The sequence below is a fragment of the Centroberyx affinis genome, unplaced genomic scaffold (assembly GCF_046629955.1).
Source record: "Centroberyx affinis isolate AG114_WGS23_722 - 3 ecotype Tasmania unplaced genomic scaffold, CSIRO-AGI_Caff_v1 ptg001408l_1, whole genome shotgun sequence".
In the NCBI taxonomy this organism is placed as follows: Eukaryota; Metazoa; Chordata; class Actinopteri; order Beryciformes; family Berycidae; genus Centroberyx; species Centroberyx affinis.
This window is the reverse complement of record NW_027279888.1, coordinates 426,351-448,061: the sequence shown is the minus strand read 5'-3', so window position 1 is coordinate 448,061 and position 21,711 is coordinate 426,351. Positions and strand designations below refer to the sequence as shown.

Genomic DNA, 21,711 nt, shown 5'->3' with positions numbered 1-21,711 from the left:
AATGAAGGGAACATCTATCCATGCCTTCAGGACACCGGGTGCAACTCTTCTGTTCATTCACTGCAAAAATTAAGAGATGACAATGGTGAGCCTTCATTTTTGCTTTTTTTCAACCACCTACAAGATAAAAACCCTGCGCTCCTGCCTCAGGAGGGCCACATCTTACTGGAATGAGATAGGGGTCTCATGAATGAGGGCTCAGTGACTGTTTAATGGACACTTTCTCCCGAGGCAAAAATGTCTATTACAGGATGGACACTTTCTCCTGAGGTAAAAATGTCTCTATTACAGGAGTGAAGGCTGAGTGAGGGGAGAAACCTACACTGAATCAAAACTGAGAAGAAGCCACGCGTCCTGGGGGTCTGGTGCGAACAAACGGCTTTCTGCTTCAAACTGCGCAGTTCGCTGTGTAACAGATGTAACCATGATACAACAAGAGTCAATTGCATTGGAGTGTGAATTAACAAAACAGCAGGGTACGGCGTAACACAAAAAATAACTCTAGCACTACACTTTCAACTGACAATAGCTTGAATTTACTTGGGTGTCTTATTTGATGTTGTGTATGATTCAGATGTTAACTTCCTAAAATGGTCTCATTAAAAATGTATGATAATTCATTCGCCCCCCGGTTTAGCCATCTCTCTCTCTCAAACCTGGCAGAGCGATAGTTAATGAGGAGGACCCATCTACAGCTGTAGCTCACCTGCAGTGAGGGAACACTCGACTCAGGCAGACGTCTGCCCTTTTTATTCATCATGTCAGAAATGCCTGAGTGTGAGTAGAGGAAAGCAGAATAAAGACGGTGCACAACCTCCCACTTCACTGCTGGATGGCTTCACAGGGCTGGGAGTTTGGCACATCTCAACTAAAATGTCTGGCATGAAACTATTACTAAACTGGAACAGGTATCGACAAGCAGAGGCAAAGGCTTCCTACATTTCAAATAGGATTCCTCTGCCTCCGACATATGATTCCTGTTAGAGTTTTCCATTTCACCTGTGTTGATACTCTCAGAATAATGTGACAGATTATGTTCACTCTCTGAAGACAAACTGAACTTTAAGCAGGCATCAGTAATGATATAACATCCTGTACGCCGTCAGTGTTGGTTTACATACAAACCAGGACAGAATTAAACAGACAGGTTGGTTTTAGCAGTAATTTATTGTTGTACATTAAAACATTTCCCACAAACCTCCAGCAGCAAAAGCACACTAGAGTGTGTTCACACAATGATGGGTGCACAGCGGCCATCATCAAAAGACACAATCATTATAATCATTAAAAGTGTCATAGTTATCATCATAATCATTTTTACCATTATCATCACCACCACCGATAACCCACCACCATCTCTCAATAATAATCTCCTTCTTAATATCCAAGCGGAAACAGCCTTTCTCAAAGCAGGCCCCACAGAGGACTGCACCATGCCAGTCTGGGTCAAATGGTATTTCAAATCATTAGCATTTGTTTTAACCTGCATTAAGCACCAAGAGGTCGGGATTTACTTCATAAGGACAATTCAGACAGTGTCAATCACAGAGAAGTAAACTGACTTTCAAATCCTGTCCTGATTGTCTAAACCTTCTGATACTCATTATATCATCCTATTGGAAATCCTAACATCTGCTACTCCATGCACATCAAAACAAACACTAAGAATTATTAGCAAATACACACAATTTTGACTTTGCATCAAACTGCACATACCGGAACCACATCACACAACATCCAACTAAACAGGGGCACTGCCCCAATTCTTTTAAATGGACAACACAGACAACATACATACACACACAAAGATGTACAGCGGCAAAGGAAGGGTGAGGTGAATTTTTTTTTTTTTTTTTGCTCTTGAAGTTTTCAAAGAAAAATCTCTCAAGTGATACCTGGGCCAAAAGGTATTTTGTAATAAATACATTTAGCTACTGCATGAGCACACTTGGAGGGCCAGATGGGTTTTATCAAGCACAGCTAAAGCTGGTAGGATTTAAACTTCTATTTGACCCAGGCTGGACAAACACACCCGCACATATGCCCACCCACCCGCAACACACACACACACACACACACACACACACACACACACACACACACACACACACACACACACACACACACACACACACACACACACACACACACACACACACACACACACACACACACACACACACACACACACACACACACACACACACACACACACACACACACACACACCTCAGTATGCTAGACTTGGCTAGAGGACAAGGGCCTCTTAGAGCAGATTCTGGAGGGCTTGTGTACAACCAATGAATAACAAGAGCAGTTGAGGCACATGGGCAAAGTAGCAAACATAACCGAGCCTCAGAGGAATGATCAGTGATTGTATCATTATATAATACAGCGTCAGAGTGTGAATGCCAATTGCACAGGAATAGCATAATAGCTATTGTCCATCCATCACCCCTTTCCTTGGTAATTACCATTTTCTCAACATACTGCTTTACTTCATTTATATGTTATGATTTAAAAGAAAAAAAGAAAAGTTGGTCTCCATAGCATTTTTGATTTTCAACACATTTTGAGCAATATCTCATCTTAAACTTTACAGATTTTAGCATCCGCAAAGTCATGCTGCTACAATTAGTGGTCTCTGCCTCATTTGGCTAACTACTTAGATGGTCCAATTTATCATTCTGATTTAGCCTTTTAATATTAGGACAAAATTATCACGTCATTAGAGGCAGAAATGTACTTGAGTGCTAACAGTAAAGTGGATAAAGTACCCACAAGCATACTGTATGCAAAATGATAGCATACTTGTGGTTCCTGGGAAAAAGCAGAAACCAAAAGATGAGCCATAAAGGGAGAGGACGAATGCCTTTTACCCAGCGATATATGTAAAACATACAAGTCCCCACTCCAGGAATAGCAGCATATTCTCAGACAACCTACACCTCCAAACATACCGTCAGACCATACAGGTGGACGGGGTTGGGGAGTGGATAGGGATGGGCAACCCAACAACCACTTGTTCATTTATTTTGTCATAAGTGACATGGAGGACAATCTCTGGAGGACACAGAACAAGAGCCTTTCTTGCAATAATGGAGACTTTCAATGGACACACATGGGTGTAACCTACGGGAGAGCTTGAGAACATGGGACATCATCCCCCCCACCACCCCACTACATGGGTAAAGGGTATAACATACAGACATAAGTGAAAAGTGCCAACAGGCTTGAGTTCAGGGTAAAATTCAGAGTGGATTGCCGAAACTGTGGCCAAAGGAAAGCAAAAGGAGTCGAGTGCTGTCAAACACATTCCACAAACACAGCTAAGCCAACTGTACAGCACAGAGAAGATAAGTGACCGGTCTTCGGCATCCGCTTACTGGGACAGAGAGGGGACATATGTCTGACAAGCCTGGAGCTTGATAAGGAGAGCAGTGCCCCCTGGGGCTGTGCAAGGTGGGTCTGGGACAGTCGCTTGAGAGGGGAAATCACTTTCAGGGCTTACATCACTGACACGGACCCCAGAGGTGCCCAGGGGTCCCTCTCTTTCTCTCTCCATTAGTCTCGTCATCTTTTTAATTAAAGAAGCGGAATGAGGCTCAAGTGCAGGCCCATATAGTATGATCATTCCAAAAGTCCCCAAAGAAATAACAGCGCAGGTGATAAGAGCAGCAGCACGCACATTTCTTAACACCAAACTGAAAGAAATAAACGTTTCAAACACCCCATTAAACTTTTTTTTTTTTTTTTTTTAAACGTTTTCTTGAACTTCTTTTTAAACCTAGTAGTCCTGTGAATTCACCTATGACAGATACATCCCTCAGGACAATCACAGCCACAGATGTGTGCGCGCGCATGTAGCTCTTATAGGCGTACGGTGTTGATTCTCAGCGGCTGCACGTTCTTGCCATTGGCGTGGCTCTGGCCGGGGCTGAAGTAGGGGTAGAGCTTGGCTGGGAACTTCTCTCTGTAGGTGTAGAGCCAGGACATGTCGTCCGCGTTGTAGAAGACGAGCAGGCCTTTGGGGTAGTCCAGGTACACCCCCACCTTCTCCAGCTTGCTCTTGACGTTCAGACGGGTCCAGGGCTCGGTGCAGGCGCTGTACTGGTTGCCGTCGTGCATAACGATGCAGTAGAAGCCGCGGCTGGGCTGGATCTGGATGCTGCCCTTGCGGCTGACCGTCTCGTTGGCCACGCCGATCATCCACTGGGTCTTCTCCGACACCATCACCTCCCAGTAATGGACGCCGGAGCCGAAGCCCTCGGCGCCCAGAACGGACACCTCCACATCAAAGCGGCGCGGCGAGTCCTGCAGGGGCTGGGGGTGAAGATTCCCGTAGGCCACGATGGTGCAGTCATCTGACAGGATGAGTCTTTGGTGGGCTGTGATGGGGTCGAGGGTCAGTGCTGCTGGCACTGGGGAAGAGAATCAAAGGGAGACAGAGAGAGAGACAGACAGGCAGATTTATCATGGAGACACTGCATTTACTTCACTTACCTTGGGGAGGTAAATACTGTGGAGAGATAACAGTTGGCCTAGATAAACAGGCCAGTCACAGATATGAAGATAAGGTAGCGTTAAAGAAAACCATTTCCTGAAAGAAAACCCAAAACACATCAATATGTTGATGAGGGAGCTTGGCCAAACAGAGTAGCTGGAATTGCAGTGTCATTCTATCGCACCATTTTTCTTTATCGTTGCAGTTGCTGTGTGAAGAGTTTTATGCTGAGGCAGTGAGTAAATACGTCCAGGCCGCTCAGCCACTCGACAGGAGAGGCGGGGCACAGAGTCAAGGTTATGAACTGATCTCTAAAATGTCTCCACTGAAAAGGATTCATCAAAGGCAGTTGGTGAAAAACAAAAGGAGAGTGTGTCTGGAGGCGGGACCTGAACTCTAAATTTTATATTTTGACCAAGGAGGTGACTCAGAGGGCCCAAGACCAGTAGACTGGTGGAATTATTACAGTGTATACCACTAATGCCAGAGTTAAAGGAGGTGATCAAAGCCACGCCCTGTGGTAAAAGATGACTGACGGCTTGTTATTGTGGCACACACTACTGCCGCTCTTCTCCTATTTCAGGAAAATCAAACAAAGAAAAAAAGAGTGCGACTGTGAGTAGAGCTCACGATCAATTTTTCATAATCTGTTTTTAAACTTCATGCATAAACTATGGTCTTCAAAGTCAAGTGCTCTCCAGAGTCTGATACGGGAGTTCAATTTGAGCAATATCACACCATGCAAAGAGTGCAAACAGTGCTGTAGCAGAGAGAAGTAATTACAGCTATGGGAGGAGCGGTGCTACTCTGTGCAGTTATGTGGTTTAGGGAGGGAGCCTCTGCACCCGTGCCCGCTCTACCTCTGAAGAGCACAGCATTCAGTTCAGTCATTATGGAACCATATCAGGCTGAACAATAACGGCCTGTTCCCCTCGCTCTCCCATACATAGAGCAGACTCGGAATAGAGTGGGAGAGGAATTTTACTGGATTTCCACTTCCTCTGTATTTATATCAGTGGGCATAAATGGAGGTGAAATGTCTGGCAGCCGGCCAGCGGGCAGGACAATGCCTTCTCCGTTCGATGACATCGCCAGTGTGTGTTACAATCTATTCATTAAAATTTCATACTCTGAGTGCCTCTTTGTGTCATATGGAAAAAACATACAGGCACACACACACGCACATACACACACACTGGAAAACCATTTTCCCTGCTGGATGAGAGAAGGAAAGCGCAGGGGCTGCTAGTTATCCCCCGTAACCCATCAATGACAGAAAGGGATGATGGGAGGAATGTCTTTGTCCCGTCTCCCTGGCAGCTTCTGGTGATGGATCGTAACCAATTGTTCCATTTGGCAGCCAGTCAAGGGAGGCCAAAAAACTGCCCTCCCTCCCCTCAGCCAGGAGTGGGCTAAAATGGGAGAATTGATTGAGGGAGTGAAATATTCCTTGGCACATTATTTTAAATGATCTCCTGTGAGTGAGTGATGGCTGTAGGCAGAGGGAGTGGAGCTTCTCTCAGCACTCTCGCACACAGAAGGGCATCTCAGCCCTCCAGGTCCAACCACCATTTCTCACCACAGAAGAATAAGCTCTGAGAGCATCCCAGCAATCTTAATGCAAATTGGGATTAGCTCTTGCACGGCATATTTCAGGGTCAAACATTCTTCTGCTGAAGATAATTTGATAATTGACCTAATTTCTAAACGTTTGCACCACTCCACACTAGATTCCAAGCTGTATAATATTTCATAGTTTGTGTTAAATTAATCTGCATGTTTGAGTTACACAATGCGTCTAAATTTCCAGAAATGTTTGGTGACACATACCTGGTGAAATATCCTGGAACAGAGACTTCCATATTGTGTACTGTAAGGGCCCCATGTACTTGGATGTCGGGAAATCTTCATACGTCAGATTGGTCTCATGTATCTTCCCCTTAATCCTATGACAGAAAACAGATCAATGTCATTCTCAATCCATTTCTTGCTTCTTCCGGATGCTGCTTCGCTATCAACCCATGTCTCAAGTAATTGATCTGGTTTGCATCTTCTGAACCCTAACAACTGACAAGGTGCTTCATGAATGCTCATGGACATCTTCCTACAGCAAAAAGAAAAAGCATCAGTAGGGGGGGTCAGCTCTAATGCTATTACAGTTTCAACCCCCACATGAATCGCTCACTGCACTCCTACATGGAGCCTAGAGTTCAGGCAAGACATGGAGGTGGTTACTTGAAATCTGCCATCATGAAATCCTGAAAACAACATATACACAACACCATAACTGTATGTGTGGAAAAGGGGCTTATAAACTTTGTGTTTAAAATCAGGTTGATCATAGTGTATAGGCTGAAAATAAGGAATTAAAAGAGAACCTGGTTGAGTCAGTTTCCTTGATATTTCAAAGTTTTTGTAAGTGGTATATTCCTTCTGAATGACAAAGTGCTTGTGTAGCAGTTTGTTTTCTTGTGCCAAAGCGCTACTTCAGATCTGTTGTTATAAGCCATAATAATGGAACTTCCACAGTCCTCCTCATTAAGTCCGCCTTAGTAAGCCCCTCTAAGATATTAAACTGTTCAATTAAATCACCCCCGAGCCCCCCCTCCCAGATTAAACATTACAGCTGGTTTATATCAAGCCTAATATGCCATCTGTTCAGGGATTAGTTAATCCTGTTGCTCAAATCTGCACTTTCTCCAAAAATTCAGCAGCCTTACTTAACACCAGGAGTCGAACACGCATTTAACGTGTTGTGAGGCATCAGCATCATAACAATTTCAGTGTCATTTATCCTATGGTGAGATGAATTAAGTGTAGCTTCGGGACTTGAGTTGATAAAACCTGGCAGTTTTTGACCGAGAGACAGTTTTTGACCCAGCCTCATGTTTTCCATTTTTACTTTACTTTTACAGGGACTGCAATAATGATACGACTGCTATACTAATGTCAGCGAACACAGGGTAAGCGGAGCACCTCTCAGAAGTGATCGCCACTCCCTCCAGGAAGTCGTGCCGCCCCGTCTCGTTGAGGCGCTCCTGCAGGATCTGGATGCCCTCCTTGACATCGCGCAGCTGCTGACTGTAGCGCTGGATCTTGTGCTCAATGTCGGAAAGCTTGCGGGCCGTATCCATCTCCAGCTCCTCCAGCATGCTCTTCTGACGCTCGCGAAGGAACCGGTGAAGGCGCTCAAACGCTTCACCAATGGTCGCGCGCAGACTTTTGGCTGAGGACTGAAAAAGAGAGGCAGGACATGGTCTACTTCACAAAGCAAACCACTCTCAGCCCAGCTATTCATACCTGCCTCTACAGAATTGCCTTTGTACTGTACTGTACTGTACTCTAGGTAGCTGGCTTTGTTAAGCGTTTCAGTCACTACAGCCTTACTATTAATTGGACAAGGGTCAGTCTCCCTGGGGCTTACAAGTGTTCTAATTGCGTAAACATTATGTAAACATTTATTCATTGATTCAACTTCTACGTGTATTGGGAAAAAACTAGAGTATACATTTCAGTAACTGAAACTGCTTAAAAGGCTGATCAGGTAGGGGTCGCCAAGGACATCCTGTGTGTGCAGTCGGGTGATTACAAGACCAGCGGACAGCCAGATAAGCTGATGCTATTAAAGACAGAGCCAAGCAGTTCGCAGGGGGCAGCAGACTGGAAGCTGAAGAAAGAGGGGAAAGAGTTGTGGAAATTGATTTGTACTTGGAGGAGAAAAGTGGGAAGCTGGACATCAGAGGGAATGAATCATCTGAGTGCTAACAGTCAGAGTGTCAGAGAGATGGAACAAAGGGGTGTGAAGTGAAAGCTCTGTAATAACCGCACAGAGAGTAGCATGAGTCTTTCACTCTGGAGGTCCCGAACAAAGGAAACACCGGGCCTCATTCACAGACATTTCCTTAGACTTTTCCTGTCTATCCATAGTCATCTATAATCACTATTTTGCAGAGATTTGTTTTTTTTATCAGAAGTTACCATATTCAAATCATGCAACTCATGTCTGTACACAGACCTTCAAGAAATATTTCTGAATCAAAGCACAATACAAAGAAAGAAAAACAGTGCAGTGATAATGCTCTTGAGAAGCATTCGAGATGAAATATGTTTCTGTGAACCTTTGATGAATGAGGGCCATTTTCTGTGTCAGGAGTTTGAAATTCTGCTCTTTGATCCCCTTCAGAGTCACAGGAGGTGTTGGATTCAGGATCTGAGGTTTCATTACACCTGCCCTAAAATCGATCAATCCCCATCAAACAGCAGGCCTGTTTCTCCTGTTCTTTCAGAGACCAAGGACAGGCGTTCTCACTCTGTGCCAGTGGGAACCCATTAAGATTGCTTTTTCTCTGTGGGCATGAGAGCTATGACATTAAGGTGGGCTGTGTCCCAGTCCTCCTACCTAGTTAAGAGTTGAAAACTGATGGTATGGAGGAGGAAATGGAGGACCGGGAGGAGGACTGCAGCAGCCCAGCTATCACTCTAACTGACGTGCCCGCTAGTCTGGCCCAGCAGGCTGTGATGGCTCTGGGAGGGTATTTGCAGCCCTTGGAGACAGGAGGCTGGCTGGCTTTCAGGGCAGCATGTGCTTATCAGGCGAGTCCCCCGTGGGCATGGGAATGGGACACAATGTCTGCCCTTCAGACTGAGAGCCTCCCAAGCACACATGAGCCCAGGACTCAAACTAGAGTGCAAGGCAGGCACATTCAGTTCCAATGAGAGCTCGCCCTGCTGCCGTGTTCCACCTGCTACTCCTCTTCCTCCTCGGCTCTCACTAGGTGGGAAGACTGGGACACGGCCCACCTTAATATTAACCAATCAAGTGACAAATTGAAGTCAAACGGCAGACCAAGGAGTCAGAACAGAAGGTGTCAGACTACAGGCAACCTCACATTTAGCAAAGGGAAACCTAGAGGAATACATGGACCTTTCAGAGAAATATGTAGACAAAACACCTTATATTTAAGAGTTCTTGGGATCTGTGTAAATCTATTTTTTTTTCAGAGTTTTGATTTTTTCCTTATGTACTAAGTACTGCAGTTTGACACTGCAGTGTTCATCGTGGGGTTGCACTGAAAGGCGCCAACATGGAACCAGGGAGACATTTCATTGTCAGCTCCCTAAATGCATCAGAGATGGAGAGATCAATTTAGTCACACTGCAGTCCTCTTCCAGGCAGTGCACTCTGTACAAATGGATGGAAACCTAATGAGATCAGCTGATTTACAATGAGGAGTGGGGGTTGGCTGAAAGACCTACAACTAGCAGTTAGACAGAGTCAATGGCAGGGCTGAAACGGACAGCCCTGGCTCTCTCTGGCGGTCCTGCGGTGCAGAACTTGGACAGGGAGATGAGTGCGGCTGTGACATTGGACAGCACTACAAAAGCAGGAGAAAGAGGGATGCACTCCTAAATGACAAATATCGCTGACGGCAGCGACATCGTCTCTGTCAGAAAGCCCTCCCTGTTCAATAGCTTCAATGTTGCTACAGGAGAGAGATGAGAAATGGGGGGGTGGGGATTGACATATTGCCTGGATGCTCACGGTTCGCTGATTAAAACAAGGTGTCGAGATTAAAGAGCTACTCAATAAACCAATTTGCTTGTTGGAATTTCACTGTCAATTCAAGACAGTTAGGCAGGGAAATGGGAAAGGGAAATTTAGTGATTCAAAGACTGCACACATTGGATAGTCCTGCCCTTTATTGCCACCCACTAGTGGAATTTGGTTTGCCAACTAGTTTTCTTGGTGAGTATTACTGTCTCAGTTTGGTCTGAAGTAGATGCTTAAGATGCAAACTAGAATGCCTTCTGGAAATATCCACACTGTATCCTCTGCTTGGCTTATGCTACTTGATGTTTTATGATTATTCTTTAAATCAAATCTTTGCACATGAGTATTACCATTGGGAAGTGTAACACTGTAGTTCATTTGACCTAAGTGAGAATTATTGCTGCTGGTATACCTCTGTTGGTGAGTATTGTTTTTTAAAAAGGTAGAATGTGTTACGGTACCTTAGTCTCAGTGAGTTGTCTCTGCAGTAGCTGCAGGGCCTCCGTGTGTCCCTTCTCACTGTCCTGCAGGGTGGCCAGCTGCTCCTTCATCTCCCTCTGCAACACAACGAAACGGCAAAAAGGTCAGTAACTGGTGGGAGGACCTCACTTAAGTCACTGATGTAATCCATAACAATGCCAATATACAGTTACTGTAATTAATCAGGCAAAAATATTTGAAGGATTTCATTTTAAAATGCTGTATAAACTCCCCTCCATCTAAAACACTCCTTACTTGAAAATGCTAAATCAAAAACTCAAAAATGTTGCCAATTCCAGTTTGAAAAACAACAACAACAAAAATGTGTTTCACCTGCCTTATGTCAACAATCATAATATAAGAGTAGGTGTTAGTCTTCAAATAGTGGATTTCTCATTTTGAAACAAAACTGTATTCATTTCTTCTGCGCTGAAATTTTAGGACTTAATGAATAAGACAGACGACCGTATTAGCGCAACTATTTCAGCACAAGGAGCAAAGGTTAAGCCTAGGCTATAAAAAGTGCGAGGCAGACGGAGGGGAGAATATGAAACAGAGAGGGTTTCATCAGAGAAAATTAGGTCTCTGGAGATGGTTGGCTGTGTCAGAGAAACTGGGTCTCATCTCTAGTCAGGCAAACCCTGACAGAACCAGCACTGCTCAGCCACCTCCAACTTTCCCCAAGGCAGAAGGAAAGCACTAAAGGAGCCGGCTGGGACGGCTGCTGTCACAAACGGTGCAGAGTTTCACACAGGTCCCATGTGCCAACACTGATGCCCTGTGACTTTAAGTTCCAGGACAGCAGCGGTACAGCACACGCACTCCCTTTGGCAGAGCCTTGTATGGAAGAATGCGCGCTTTGTATTCCTGGTACATTTACATTTGTGGTATTTAGCTGATGTTCATGTACAGAGTGACTGACAATGAATGCGCAGGTGGAGATTCAGGTTGAGATGAGATTCAAGGACATTTTGACAGGACACATGACGGGACACACGTCGGCTGTTGTGGGAATCAAACCTGTTGGCTTATGTGACGGTCTCAGTACCCACTAGACCACCCTGCTGCACAGTCTCTTCACTCATGCAGCCTGTGCGTCACCTTCTCTGTGATCCAGGGGGGTCGAAACCTCTGCTGAACACCGGCTGCAGCAGAAATCCTCCAAATGGAACTGTCAGTTTAGCAGGGCCATTAAAACAACCGTCACTCAGCTACCGGGTTGCAACGAATACTAAACTAGGTCTCCCATGTCAGGAAAATATATAATGATGCAGCCATCTAGTCTGAATGGAAAAAAAGGCTATGGCAGTGGTAGATATAAAAAACGGCATGCTTCAATTCATTATATATTAGAAAATCCTTGACCTCGATTATGAGCTACAAAATTAGAGGGACAAATGTGGGTTGTTGGAGAGGAAACATTTTTCTTCTCAAGGACAGAAACAGAGGGGAAAACAATCGCTGCTGCAGAGGGGGAACGTGACTCTCCATGTTAATGATAGGAGTGCAGCAGGATCAGCGGTCTCTCCGCCTCATGGCCGAGCTCTTGTCTGCAGCAGGTCAAAGGCTGCTCCCACAGGCTAAAGAAGACCACTTCTGACAGACTGGCAGAGAAAACATGCTCCTCTCCACTTTTGTTGCACGTTGTCTGACTGACTGGCTCAGAGAAGGGCAACTTTGATTGTGGTTACTGTCACTACAATTGGTGGATGGGGTGAACACAAGTGCACACAGCTCTGAAAACCCACAGATCATCTTGCAAATGGTAGAGTTATTCCTGTAAAAAATTGGATCCGTAAGCTTGGGTAATTTGCATACATTTGGTTGCAAAAGATTCACACTAACTAGGAATTTTGCATCACCTTCTGCATTAAAGTATCTAACAATCAGACATACTGTATATGACAGAAAGGACTGGATATATCTACCACTTTCCCATTATTGAACAGTATTTGTAGCTAAAATTAAATGTTCTGGAGAGCACTTGTACTTAAGCCATACTAAGGGAGGCAAGTTGCAGCTGCATCTTGAAAACTGCAAAAATCAAACTTGGTGATATCATCTTCATGCACTTCAAGCCTCCATAACATCCGATTACATAATCCTCTTAAATCTGCTTGGAAGCAAAAAGGTCCTTGAAGTATCCCACAGATGGAGATTTTCCTTGATGACATTGCTAGCAGTCACATTACTATTACTACAGGGGCAAGAAATTGGATGTTATTGCTGTGTTTTAGGGCATGTGGGAGCTGGATGTGGTCCACGGGCATCTAGTTTCTAAACACTGGTCTGGAGCTAGAGGGCTGCCTAACAACTTCCTAACAGCCTTGTGAGAGAAAAAGTATGCATGATAGCAAGCAACCCATCATTACGTGGCAAAAAAAAAAAAAAAAAATATTTATATAAAGCTGGTATAAACAACCACTCCAATAGAGACCTCAGTGCGTGCATAGAGTGTGTTAGTGTGCGCTTGTCCTCTGTGTGGAAGCGTCTCCCCCGTCCATCTCATCTGGCCAACCAAAGTCTGACGTGACATTTCCCCAGGACGCCAAGCTGCAGGAAACAGGGGTCACGGCTGGGGGATTATAAATCTAAAACTCATTTCATCCTGCTGTCATTCCGTCCCTTCTCTTCTTCTCCTGTCACGTTAGTAGCTCCCGGGTACATATTTAAAAATAAATAAATAAAAATACACCATGGGCGCGCATTTCTTCAAAATGCATATGGGGCTTAAAATTCCACAAACTTTCCTTACAGCTGCAAGCTTTATTAAATTCAGCAGCTCGTTCAGGAGTTTAAAGAGGGTTGTTGGCTTCAAACTGCCAGCCCCGATAAAGACGGTAACAAAACAACATGCAGTGTCGCAGCATGAATAATGAAATGCCTACAGGATGGAGAACTTCCTCTGACACACACACACACACACACACACACACACAAGCAGAGAAGAGTAGCTTCCTCTGATTTCATTCACATTCACTGATGCCAAGCCAAAAATAAATAAATAATCAGCAAAAAGTTGTGACTCAAGGCCCTCCTGAAAGGCATACAGTATGCATAGGCAATGTGCTATTTAGATGGCTAATTCATTTTCCACTTAAAACAGAGGAATCCCTTTCATCTGCTTATCATTAGGCTACATGTGCACACCCCACCAGAACTCACAGTAACTCGACACACTGCAAGTGATTTTTACAAGGACAGTTTAGCATAACCTTCCTCAAGCCCAGGGCATAAATCTGCCAGGTAGCAGACAGGGTGGGTAAATAGGATGCCAGCCAACAGCACAGCAGTGAGCACACAGCAGCCGTTACAGTCAGGCCAGCTTTATGGGCTTATTGTAATTCACCATGGATTGGGTCAGAAATATGCTATCCACACGCTGTCGGCAGTCACACCCAGGCACAGAGTCACAAGGGCAAAGACATACCTAGGCTAGGAAGGAACATACATGCACACATGCACACACACACACACACACACACACACAAACACACACACAATTACTCTATGGTGCTGTATGAAGGATTTGTATCCCGGAGAGTACACTAAGTGCATCATTTTCTTCAACTCAACGACTCCTGCTCAGCCACAGATGGAAATTCAATGACTCCGGGCTGGAGGAAAGAAATGATAAATTATCGAAATGGCAAGGGGAAAGAGGTAAGAGATGGACAGAGGGTCTACTCAAGGTTTTGTTATGAAGAACACCAGGGCTCATGTCATCACTAAATTCAACTGAAAGTAAACATGGCACAAGCAAGCAGAAATGGGAATAAACAAAACACAAACAGCAGACAGGAGGAGAAGGAGGAGAGATAAATAATCTGCTGACAGACTAAAATTCCTAGAATTGTGTACAGTAGTGCATTTTCTAATTGGGCTGCAGTAGCTAGGGGTAAGCAATAGTACCTCCACACACACTCACACACACAGACACACACAGTGCACCCCACCTCATCAGCAGGTTGCCCTGATAAAACATGACGACAAGTGATGCAGGAGCACCTAGCTTGTGCGTGGGCAAGCCTTTACAGTGCGAGGACCGTTTCACAATACTCAATGCCAAACCAAGCACAGCCGCAGTGAAAGAGCCAGACTTCTATAAGGGGAGGGAAACTATTTATGTCACAATAACAGCAATATTCTCAAGTTCTGACCTGTGCTTTATGTTCCAAGGTGTGTGATGGTAAAAATACTTGCTCCATTTGCTCATCTCTGACTCACTGTCCCTATGAGCAGTGCCATTCATAGTGCAATATCAAAACGCAGACCAATGACTACTGGGAATACAACACATAGTGTAAGCTGACAGCTTTCCAAAATCTGTTCTAAATATTGTACAGGTCATCATTTTCATGGATAAGCCAATAGTGGCTGCATTACTTGAGCTGTGTGCAGAGTTATGATACACTATGGGCCAAAGGAGGCAAGGCCAATCACAGAATTGTCCTCTTTCATCCATCTGTCTGGTGCTATGGCAATCCCCTCCCACTGGCCCCGGGGCTGTGACCAAAAGAAAAACTTCATAAAAGAAAAAAACAACAACGGAGAAACAAAAATGCTGTCTCAGGCTGCAAACTCCAGTTTGCTTATTCCAAGACACCAAATTGTGCTCAAGCTGTGCCTTACATCCTGGTGCCTTTTTTCCCCTAGCATCAGCAGAGCCGGCAGCCTCTCCAGGGGGAGGATCCCGTCCCTGCAGCCTGAGATCAGCCAACAGAGCAGAGCAGGCAGCAGCCAGCTGAGCTGACTGAGTGGGACTGGCTGAGGATGGAGCCACAGAATCCACCTCCATGATCTGTCCTAATGAGACAGAGGCAGTCGGAAACACTCACAGCCTGTAGAATATGTGTGTATGCGTGTGTCTACTGTCTACTGCATCGGCCTGGCTGTAGTACAGCCAAACTCCCCGACATGAGATGTGAGACAGTAGCCTGACAGACAGTGTTCGCCGTGTTTCTCGGCGTGTTTTTCTGTGTCACAGGCCTGGCAGCGGTATAGAGAAGCAACGGCAGGATCACCCACTGTCAGACAGACCTTCCTCCTTCTCCTTCCATCTCAACACTCCTCCCTCAAAGTTTCCTCCCTCCCTCAGTAATGGTAGATGTCAGGTTCTCTGGTAACTAGGGCTGAACAATTAACTGCAGATAATTGTATATTCAATTCCCCTGAAAGCCTTTCATTTGGCTGCGATGTCCCCTTACAGCTGGAAGATTGCCCCACGGCTACAAAAAAGAAAATACAAATGGTAAATTCATCATCTGGCCTTACAGCTCAGCCCACTCAAAAACAGTTACAACTGCAATTACAGCACAGTTGTCCATATAGTTGATATAAATATCCAAATAAGAGCCATTCCTAAGCTCTAAGAGCTACTGGAACTGATCCTGGAACAGGCCCAGGAGTGAACCTGGGTTTGGACCCAAAATTACCCCCACCCCGCACAGGAAACGCTGGTTAAAAGAAGCAGAGATGAGTGGAAGTGCTGATGCTGCTGGCCTCCTCCAGTCTTTAGAATGTAGGGCACGTCATGTAAATGATGAATGTTCAGAGCCTGCTGCTCCACTTCCTAGAGTGAGGAAGGGCACAGAGTATGCAAATGTATTAACAAAAACATGAATAGCTAAGGAAAAAACCAACATGGAATGTCAGTTCTAATCATTTTTTTTATCCTTAAAATAAAACAGATTCGTGGTATTTAATTTGCTGACGAGGGTCTACAGGTTTTTTCAATAAGAGCCCAGCTGTAGATGCAGAGAGAACAGAGTGTGCTGCGTTACCGGGGCAGCAAAGTGGATGGATATCAGAGTTAGAAGAGGATCATTAGAAAGACACCCAGGTCTCTCAATGTTAAGTTTGATAATGAACACAGGACAAGCCATTAAGGAGGAGGGAGGGGGGTTTGTTGTTGGTACTGGAGTGGAAATCTGAGAGGTGGCAAATGATGAGAGATAAGAGTAAGGCCTGCTGCTTGGGCAGAGCCACCTGGTTGACAGAAGACACTCAACGCACACACCTTCGTCGTGTGGCTGTTACAGCTGGTCCTCTCCTGTCTAGTGAGCAGAACTAGCTTATACACAGATACCTAAATCCAAGGTACCTAGACAATATTCACATTCATATTTCAAGTTAGAAATGTATTTGATAGACAGCAACACATCAGTTTCAGTGTGTACACACTCTGGTCTAGTATAAACTCGTGTTATCTGAATCCACCTACAGCATCCGGTTTAAACTCATCTCTGAAGAGCCATCAATCAAACCCGTCAAGAGCTAGGCACTAATCTGGGAGAGGGCCATACATCATTTCAACAGGCAACTGATGAAGTGGAAAAAAACATGAACATACAAAAAATAGCTTTGTTTCTCTGACATCACATAATATTCTACCAAACAACTAGCTTCTCTCATGAATCATTTTTCTAATTATTTCCAAAGAAAGGGGTCATTAGTAACACTGATTCAAAGAGCTATATTTGGAGGTTCCACCTGGCCAAGCGAAACAAACTTCAACCTAATGGCTGCAAATCAAGCATGACAACATAGCTTTAAAGAACAACATTTTCTGCTGCTACTGTCATGTCCTACTGCTGAGTGACATCACTCTGGGGTTGTACAGAGTAACTACATCCTGAAAATGACCCTTAGATATGTTTGACTGCCAGGGGATTATCACCACAACCAAATACATGGTCATGTCATCTTTAAAAAAAAAGCTTCTTAGGATTAGTCAAACCTCTGATAGTCAGCATGCTGTTGATTTAAAAACCATGTCATATGTGTGAGGCACACAAATCACCTTTTGAAAAAACGTGATGTTGTTGCATGATAGCGAGACACAGTAGGGATAACAAACAGATTTGTTTGCCACTGCTCCATCTTGGCGACATGGACGCAGCTGTGAGCTATTCTGTTGTAGCTGTTGTGTATACAGGCTTTGATTGCTACGGCTTGCCAGCATCTCCATCTGACCAAATAAAGTGTGTGTCTGCTTCTCTTTCACTCAATCCCTTGACATCAAATAAACATTTGGGATATATGCCCTCTTTGTCAATTCACCAAACTATAAACAACACATAATTACAGCGTACTCTCGTAATATACTGTAGGTAGGCCTATATGTAATATAGGTGTACTCTCTAGTCAAGTCTGCGTGTTGATAAATTCCCAGGCCTTTTCCAATAACCTACATATAAGGTAGTAGAGGCCACATAATAACAAATTACAGTGTATGAAATACAGTATACAAAGTACAGCAAATAAACTAACTATAACAATACATTTACCTCTTTACACTTACCTCTTAGCACATATCTTGAAAACTCCTGAGTAAAAAACAGTTCAAAATGCCCAAGCACAATCCATTAAATAGCTGTGGCCTGAGGACAGAGACTGCTGTAGTGGGAAAACCTTTGTGTGCAGACATTCATCTCAGAGCAGTGCCGACTGGAGGGAGCAGGGACAGGCCACACAGGGCAGTCTAGCTGGCTGCTCCCCAGTGATTAGTCTGACCCGAGACCCAAATGCAGAAGTGCAGTATGGGAAACAAACAAGCTCAAAGAAAACCAGGCCAGAGAAATGGGAGTGGGCCATACATCTATTACATCTTCATCTATACATTTTTTTTTTAATGTTACGTTTTCTTCTTTTACTTCTTATAGTTGTTATTGCTTCTATTTGCTGTTGTTTTATTGCCACTGTATCGTCTTGGTTGATTTATGCTGGTCTGTAAAGCTTTGTAAACCATGTGCTATATAAATAAAGTTATTATTATAATTCATATTATTATCATCTCAACAGGCCAAAAGGAAAATAGGGCAATCATGCAAAACGTATGGTATCAAATACCTTGCTACTGCACTGCAGTTTGTTTTTTTATGCCCCTGCATCTGGTTGTTTTTCCCTTCAATAAATAATCATTGAATACTATTTTTTAATACCAAGCTTTGCTTTTACAACTCACTACTAATTACTTGAGTTTTGCAAAGAACTTTTGCTTAACAAGCATGTGGAAGTAGGGAGCACATACACATGTATATGCATAGCTTTGGCAATGCACGTTAGGTTTTAATTTTGTATGTATATATGCTTCTATGGTTCTATGCTTCTATGCAATGAGTGTCATGTATGTATGTTGTTTTATCATCCATGTGAGTTTTAACTTTTTTATGTGCACTTTTATCTTAGTAGCTATGTTTATTATGTGAAGTGTGTTGAGACCCCCGTTGGTGATAATGCATTTTAAATAAATCTGACTTGACTTAACCCATATCTCCAAACCCACAGGTAAAACGAGATAGAGAGCATGTGAGAGCTTTCCCAGCACCTGCATGCCTATCAGTCATCTCCTCCTGCCCCTCTGCACCTGGACTGTGGTGAGAAACACCAGTCAGTAGGTAAACAAAATTAAAGCTGGACTCTGCAGCCAGACAAAAGAGACATTTAACAGGTAAACATCTTCAGGCTTCTCTCTCACTCCCATCGACTGGTTTGCTCGGAGGAGGTCAGATCTAAGTCAGGCTGATGGGAAGCTGTAAATGAGGACTCCTATCAACAGCACGTCTAATTAAATCATCTGCAGCAAATCATGGACACAGGGAATTACAAGAGATTATGGCCCAGTCCATCCCAGCCCAAACCCCCCAGAACAATGGCCTGTAATCTGCTTTAATTCCCCAGCTAATCAAGGAACGCAGGGCTCAGAGTCTCAAGGCTGGGGATGGGGATACAGCAGTTCACAGCCAAACATCCACCCCACACTAAAGAAAAGACAGACAAAACTACAGAGGCAGAGGAGACTCAATACTAACTATGATCGTTCACTGCAGAGGGTCTTTTTGCAAATTGGCATTTACCAAGGCCTGCAATTGCCTCTGCATAAAACCCATCTACCTCAATTTCTCATTTCATATTCACTACTTTTTATGGGTTACTGTGATAATAGGGGGTTGGAAAAGAAACCTACCCCCTAACTATACAACACCTTTCACTGTCTGGTCATTTTATTTAATCTAATCTTTACAGCAGTGTCACTGGTGTGTCGGGTGCTTTCCCTGCTGATCTGCCTAACGCTGGGGAGGCTGGGGCTAAGCATTAAGCCTTACTGTAAGCTGCAAAACTTTAAAGACAGCACTTCCCCTTTCATTTACCAGGATGACCGGCAAATCTCCCCTCCCCAGTTATCCTGCCTCTCGCTCCCTGGCCTGCCAGACCAGTTCTCTTGCACGCCCAGCACTCCAGTGTCCAACTACCGTAATTATACAGCAGGTATAATGCACTCCCATGAAAATGAATCATCGTTAGATATGATCTATATTTGGGTGTTTGGGTATTGCTTCAGAATGCCTGCCTGCCTGCCTATGCCTATAGGGTTGAACTCGATATGTGGTAATGATCTTAGAATAAAAGATAGGAATAGAAAAAGAGTGGGTAGACCTGGAAGCTAAAGAACAGACAGAAACTGTAGAAATAACAACTAACAGAGGTGAAACAAAAAAAACACAGAATATTTGCCAACTTGCAGATCCAAGAGTTGAGAGCCTTTCCCAAGGTGTAATATGGAAACCTCATAAAATGATGCAGATGATGCAAAGAAAAGCACTTGCAACAAGATAAAAACATCTACCTATAGATCCATAACAGCCTGCTTGTTCCCTCCCTTCTATTAAAATGAGCCCTTTTACACATTGGAAAACATATGGTAAAATGCAGAACTGAGTCCTCTGTGCAGAAGGCCTAGGTAAATGAGCGATGGTGATGATGTAAACGTTTCTCTTGGGAAACATGGAGTCTAATGCACAGCAGATGTACCGACATCTGACTCACTAAACTTAAGTATGAGCCAAAGTAATCATCTAAACAAGACAAAATGTTCAGTCTGATGGACAGAGTGCCAGCTTTACTTTCACAAATGAGTGCAGTGGTGTATGTTGTACAGATGGCATGTAGTTCTGCCAATCTACCAATAGCATGGGCCTAAAAAAAAACATCGGCTCGGCTCCGTCCTGCCTCCAGCATCGTCAGTGGTAGCAGTAACAAGTGCAGTACAAGCTACCGCCTCTCCCTGGATGAGGATATTATGCCTGCACTCCTCTAATAGAACATGACTGTTCTGCCTTTCCCCGTGGCTCCATTTCCGCATGAACGCAACCTCTCTGCCACACCACCCTGACTGACCGCCAAGCTGGACAAGCTCATTTGTTTGGGGTGTAAGGAATGAGGGGAGGAGGGGGGGGCATAGAAATGAGGGTGAAAAAGTGTAGCCCTGGGAACCACCTTCCTCAAAAGAATTAGTCAACAAACTAGATCCCTGGCATTTAATAAAGCACATACCTTGGGAATGAGGAGAAGATTAAGGAGTAGACAGCACAAGAGAGTAAATGAGAGAGAGAGATGGAGCTGCAAGAGGGAGGGAGAGCAGACCGAGGCAAGCCACAGGAGAGATGGCAGCCGTGGGTGCCCTTGAAATTGCCTGACTCATTACTGCAGCAGCAACGGCCATGCGTGGTGATGGCAGGCTCAGAGAGAACTGGGCTCTGACAGTCAGAGAGTGAGAGACAGCCCTGCTTTTAACCCCTCAAGGAATACTTCAAAGGCTGGCATGCTCTTCTTATTCTCCCGTTTCAAATACCACACTGCATTATAATGAGAAAAATGCTAATGCATTCCCATGCTTAACCCCCATGTTTGGCGTCTAATAAAGAAGAAATGACTAGGTATATGGATGGTGTTAATGGGAGGCAACATACAGGTGCAGCCGGCCGGCCTCTTTGACTGACAAGCCACACTGAGTGACTGAGCAAATACCAATAGTTCAACTCTTAGGCAGTGTGGGCTATAGTCTAACTAAAACCAACATGATAGCACAACTGCCTGCAACAATCCCCTCTGCCCAAACTATCTATCTTTAGTCTCTAGAGCACAGTAGAGTCTCCAAATACAACCCAGTATGCATGGATAACCAGCGGCTGCAGTGCCCATTTCCCTTGTTATCTGGTCCTACACTACTCGCTAATGACAAGTGGAGCATAAAGATGTCCCTGGGGCAACTGAAAAGCAGGGAGGGTCTGTCTCGCCCCGCAATACTGTTGTCTCACGCAGCCCGCTGACTGTCTTGATCATTACAATTAAGGCACAGCGGCCACTGTGGCTCCTAGTTTGTCCTCCATGGGGC

At 44.5% G+C, this 21,711-nt stretch overlaps 1 protein-coding gene across 2 annotated transcripts in view; it reads right to left on the bottom strand.

Moving 5' to 3' along the window:
• Window positions 1-1,148: 1,148 nt before the first annotated feature.
• The window catches only part of LOC139649862 (E3 ubiquitin-protein ligase TRIM62), a 28,770-nt gene continuing 8,207 nt past the window's right edge, over window positions 1,149-21,711 (bottom strand). For both annotated transcript variants that reach the window (XM_071526365.1, XM_071526366.1), the window contains 4 exons: window positions 10,517-10,612; window positions 7,481-7,737; window positions 6,335-6,450; window positions 1,149-4,421 (listed from right to left, as the gene is read on the bottom strand). In XM_071526365.1, the coding sequence (XP_071382466.1) occupies window positions 3,871-4,421; window positions 6,335-6,450; window positions 7,481-7,737; window positions 10,517-10,612 (1,020 nt within the window). In that variant the 3' untranslated portion in view covers window positions 1,149-3,870. The remainder of the gene's footprint in view (window positions 4,422-6,334; window positions 6,451-7,480; window positions 7,738-10,516; window positions 10,613-21,711) is intronic.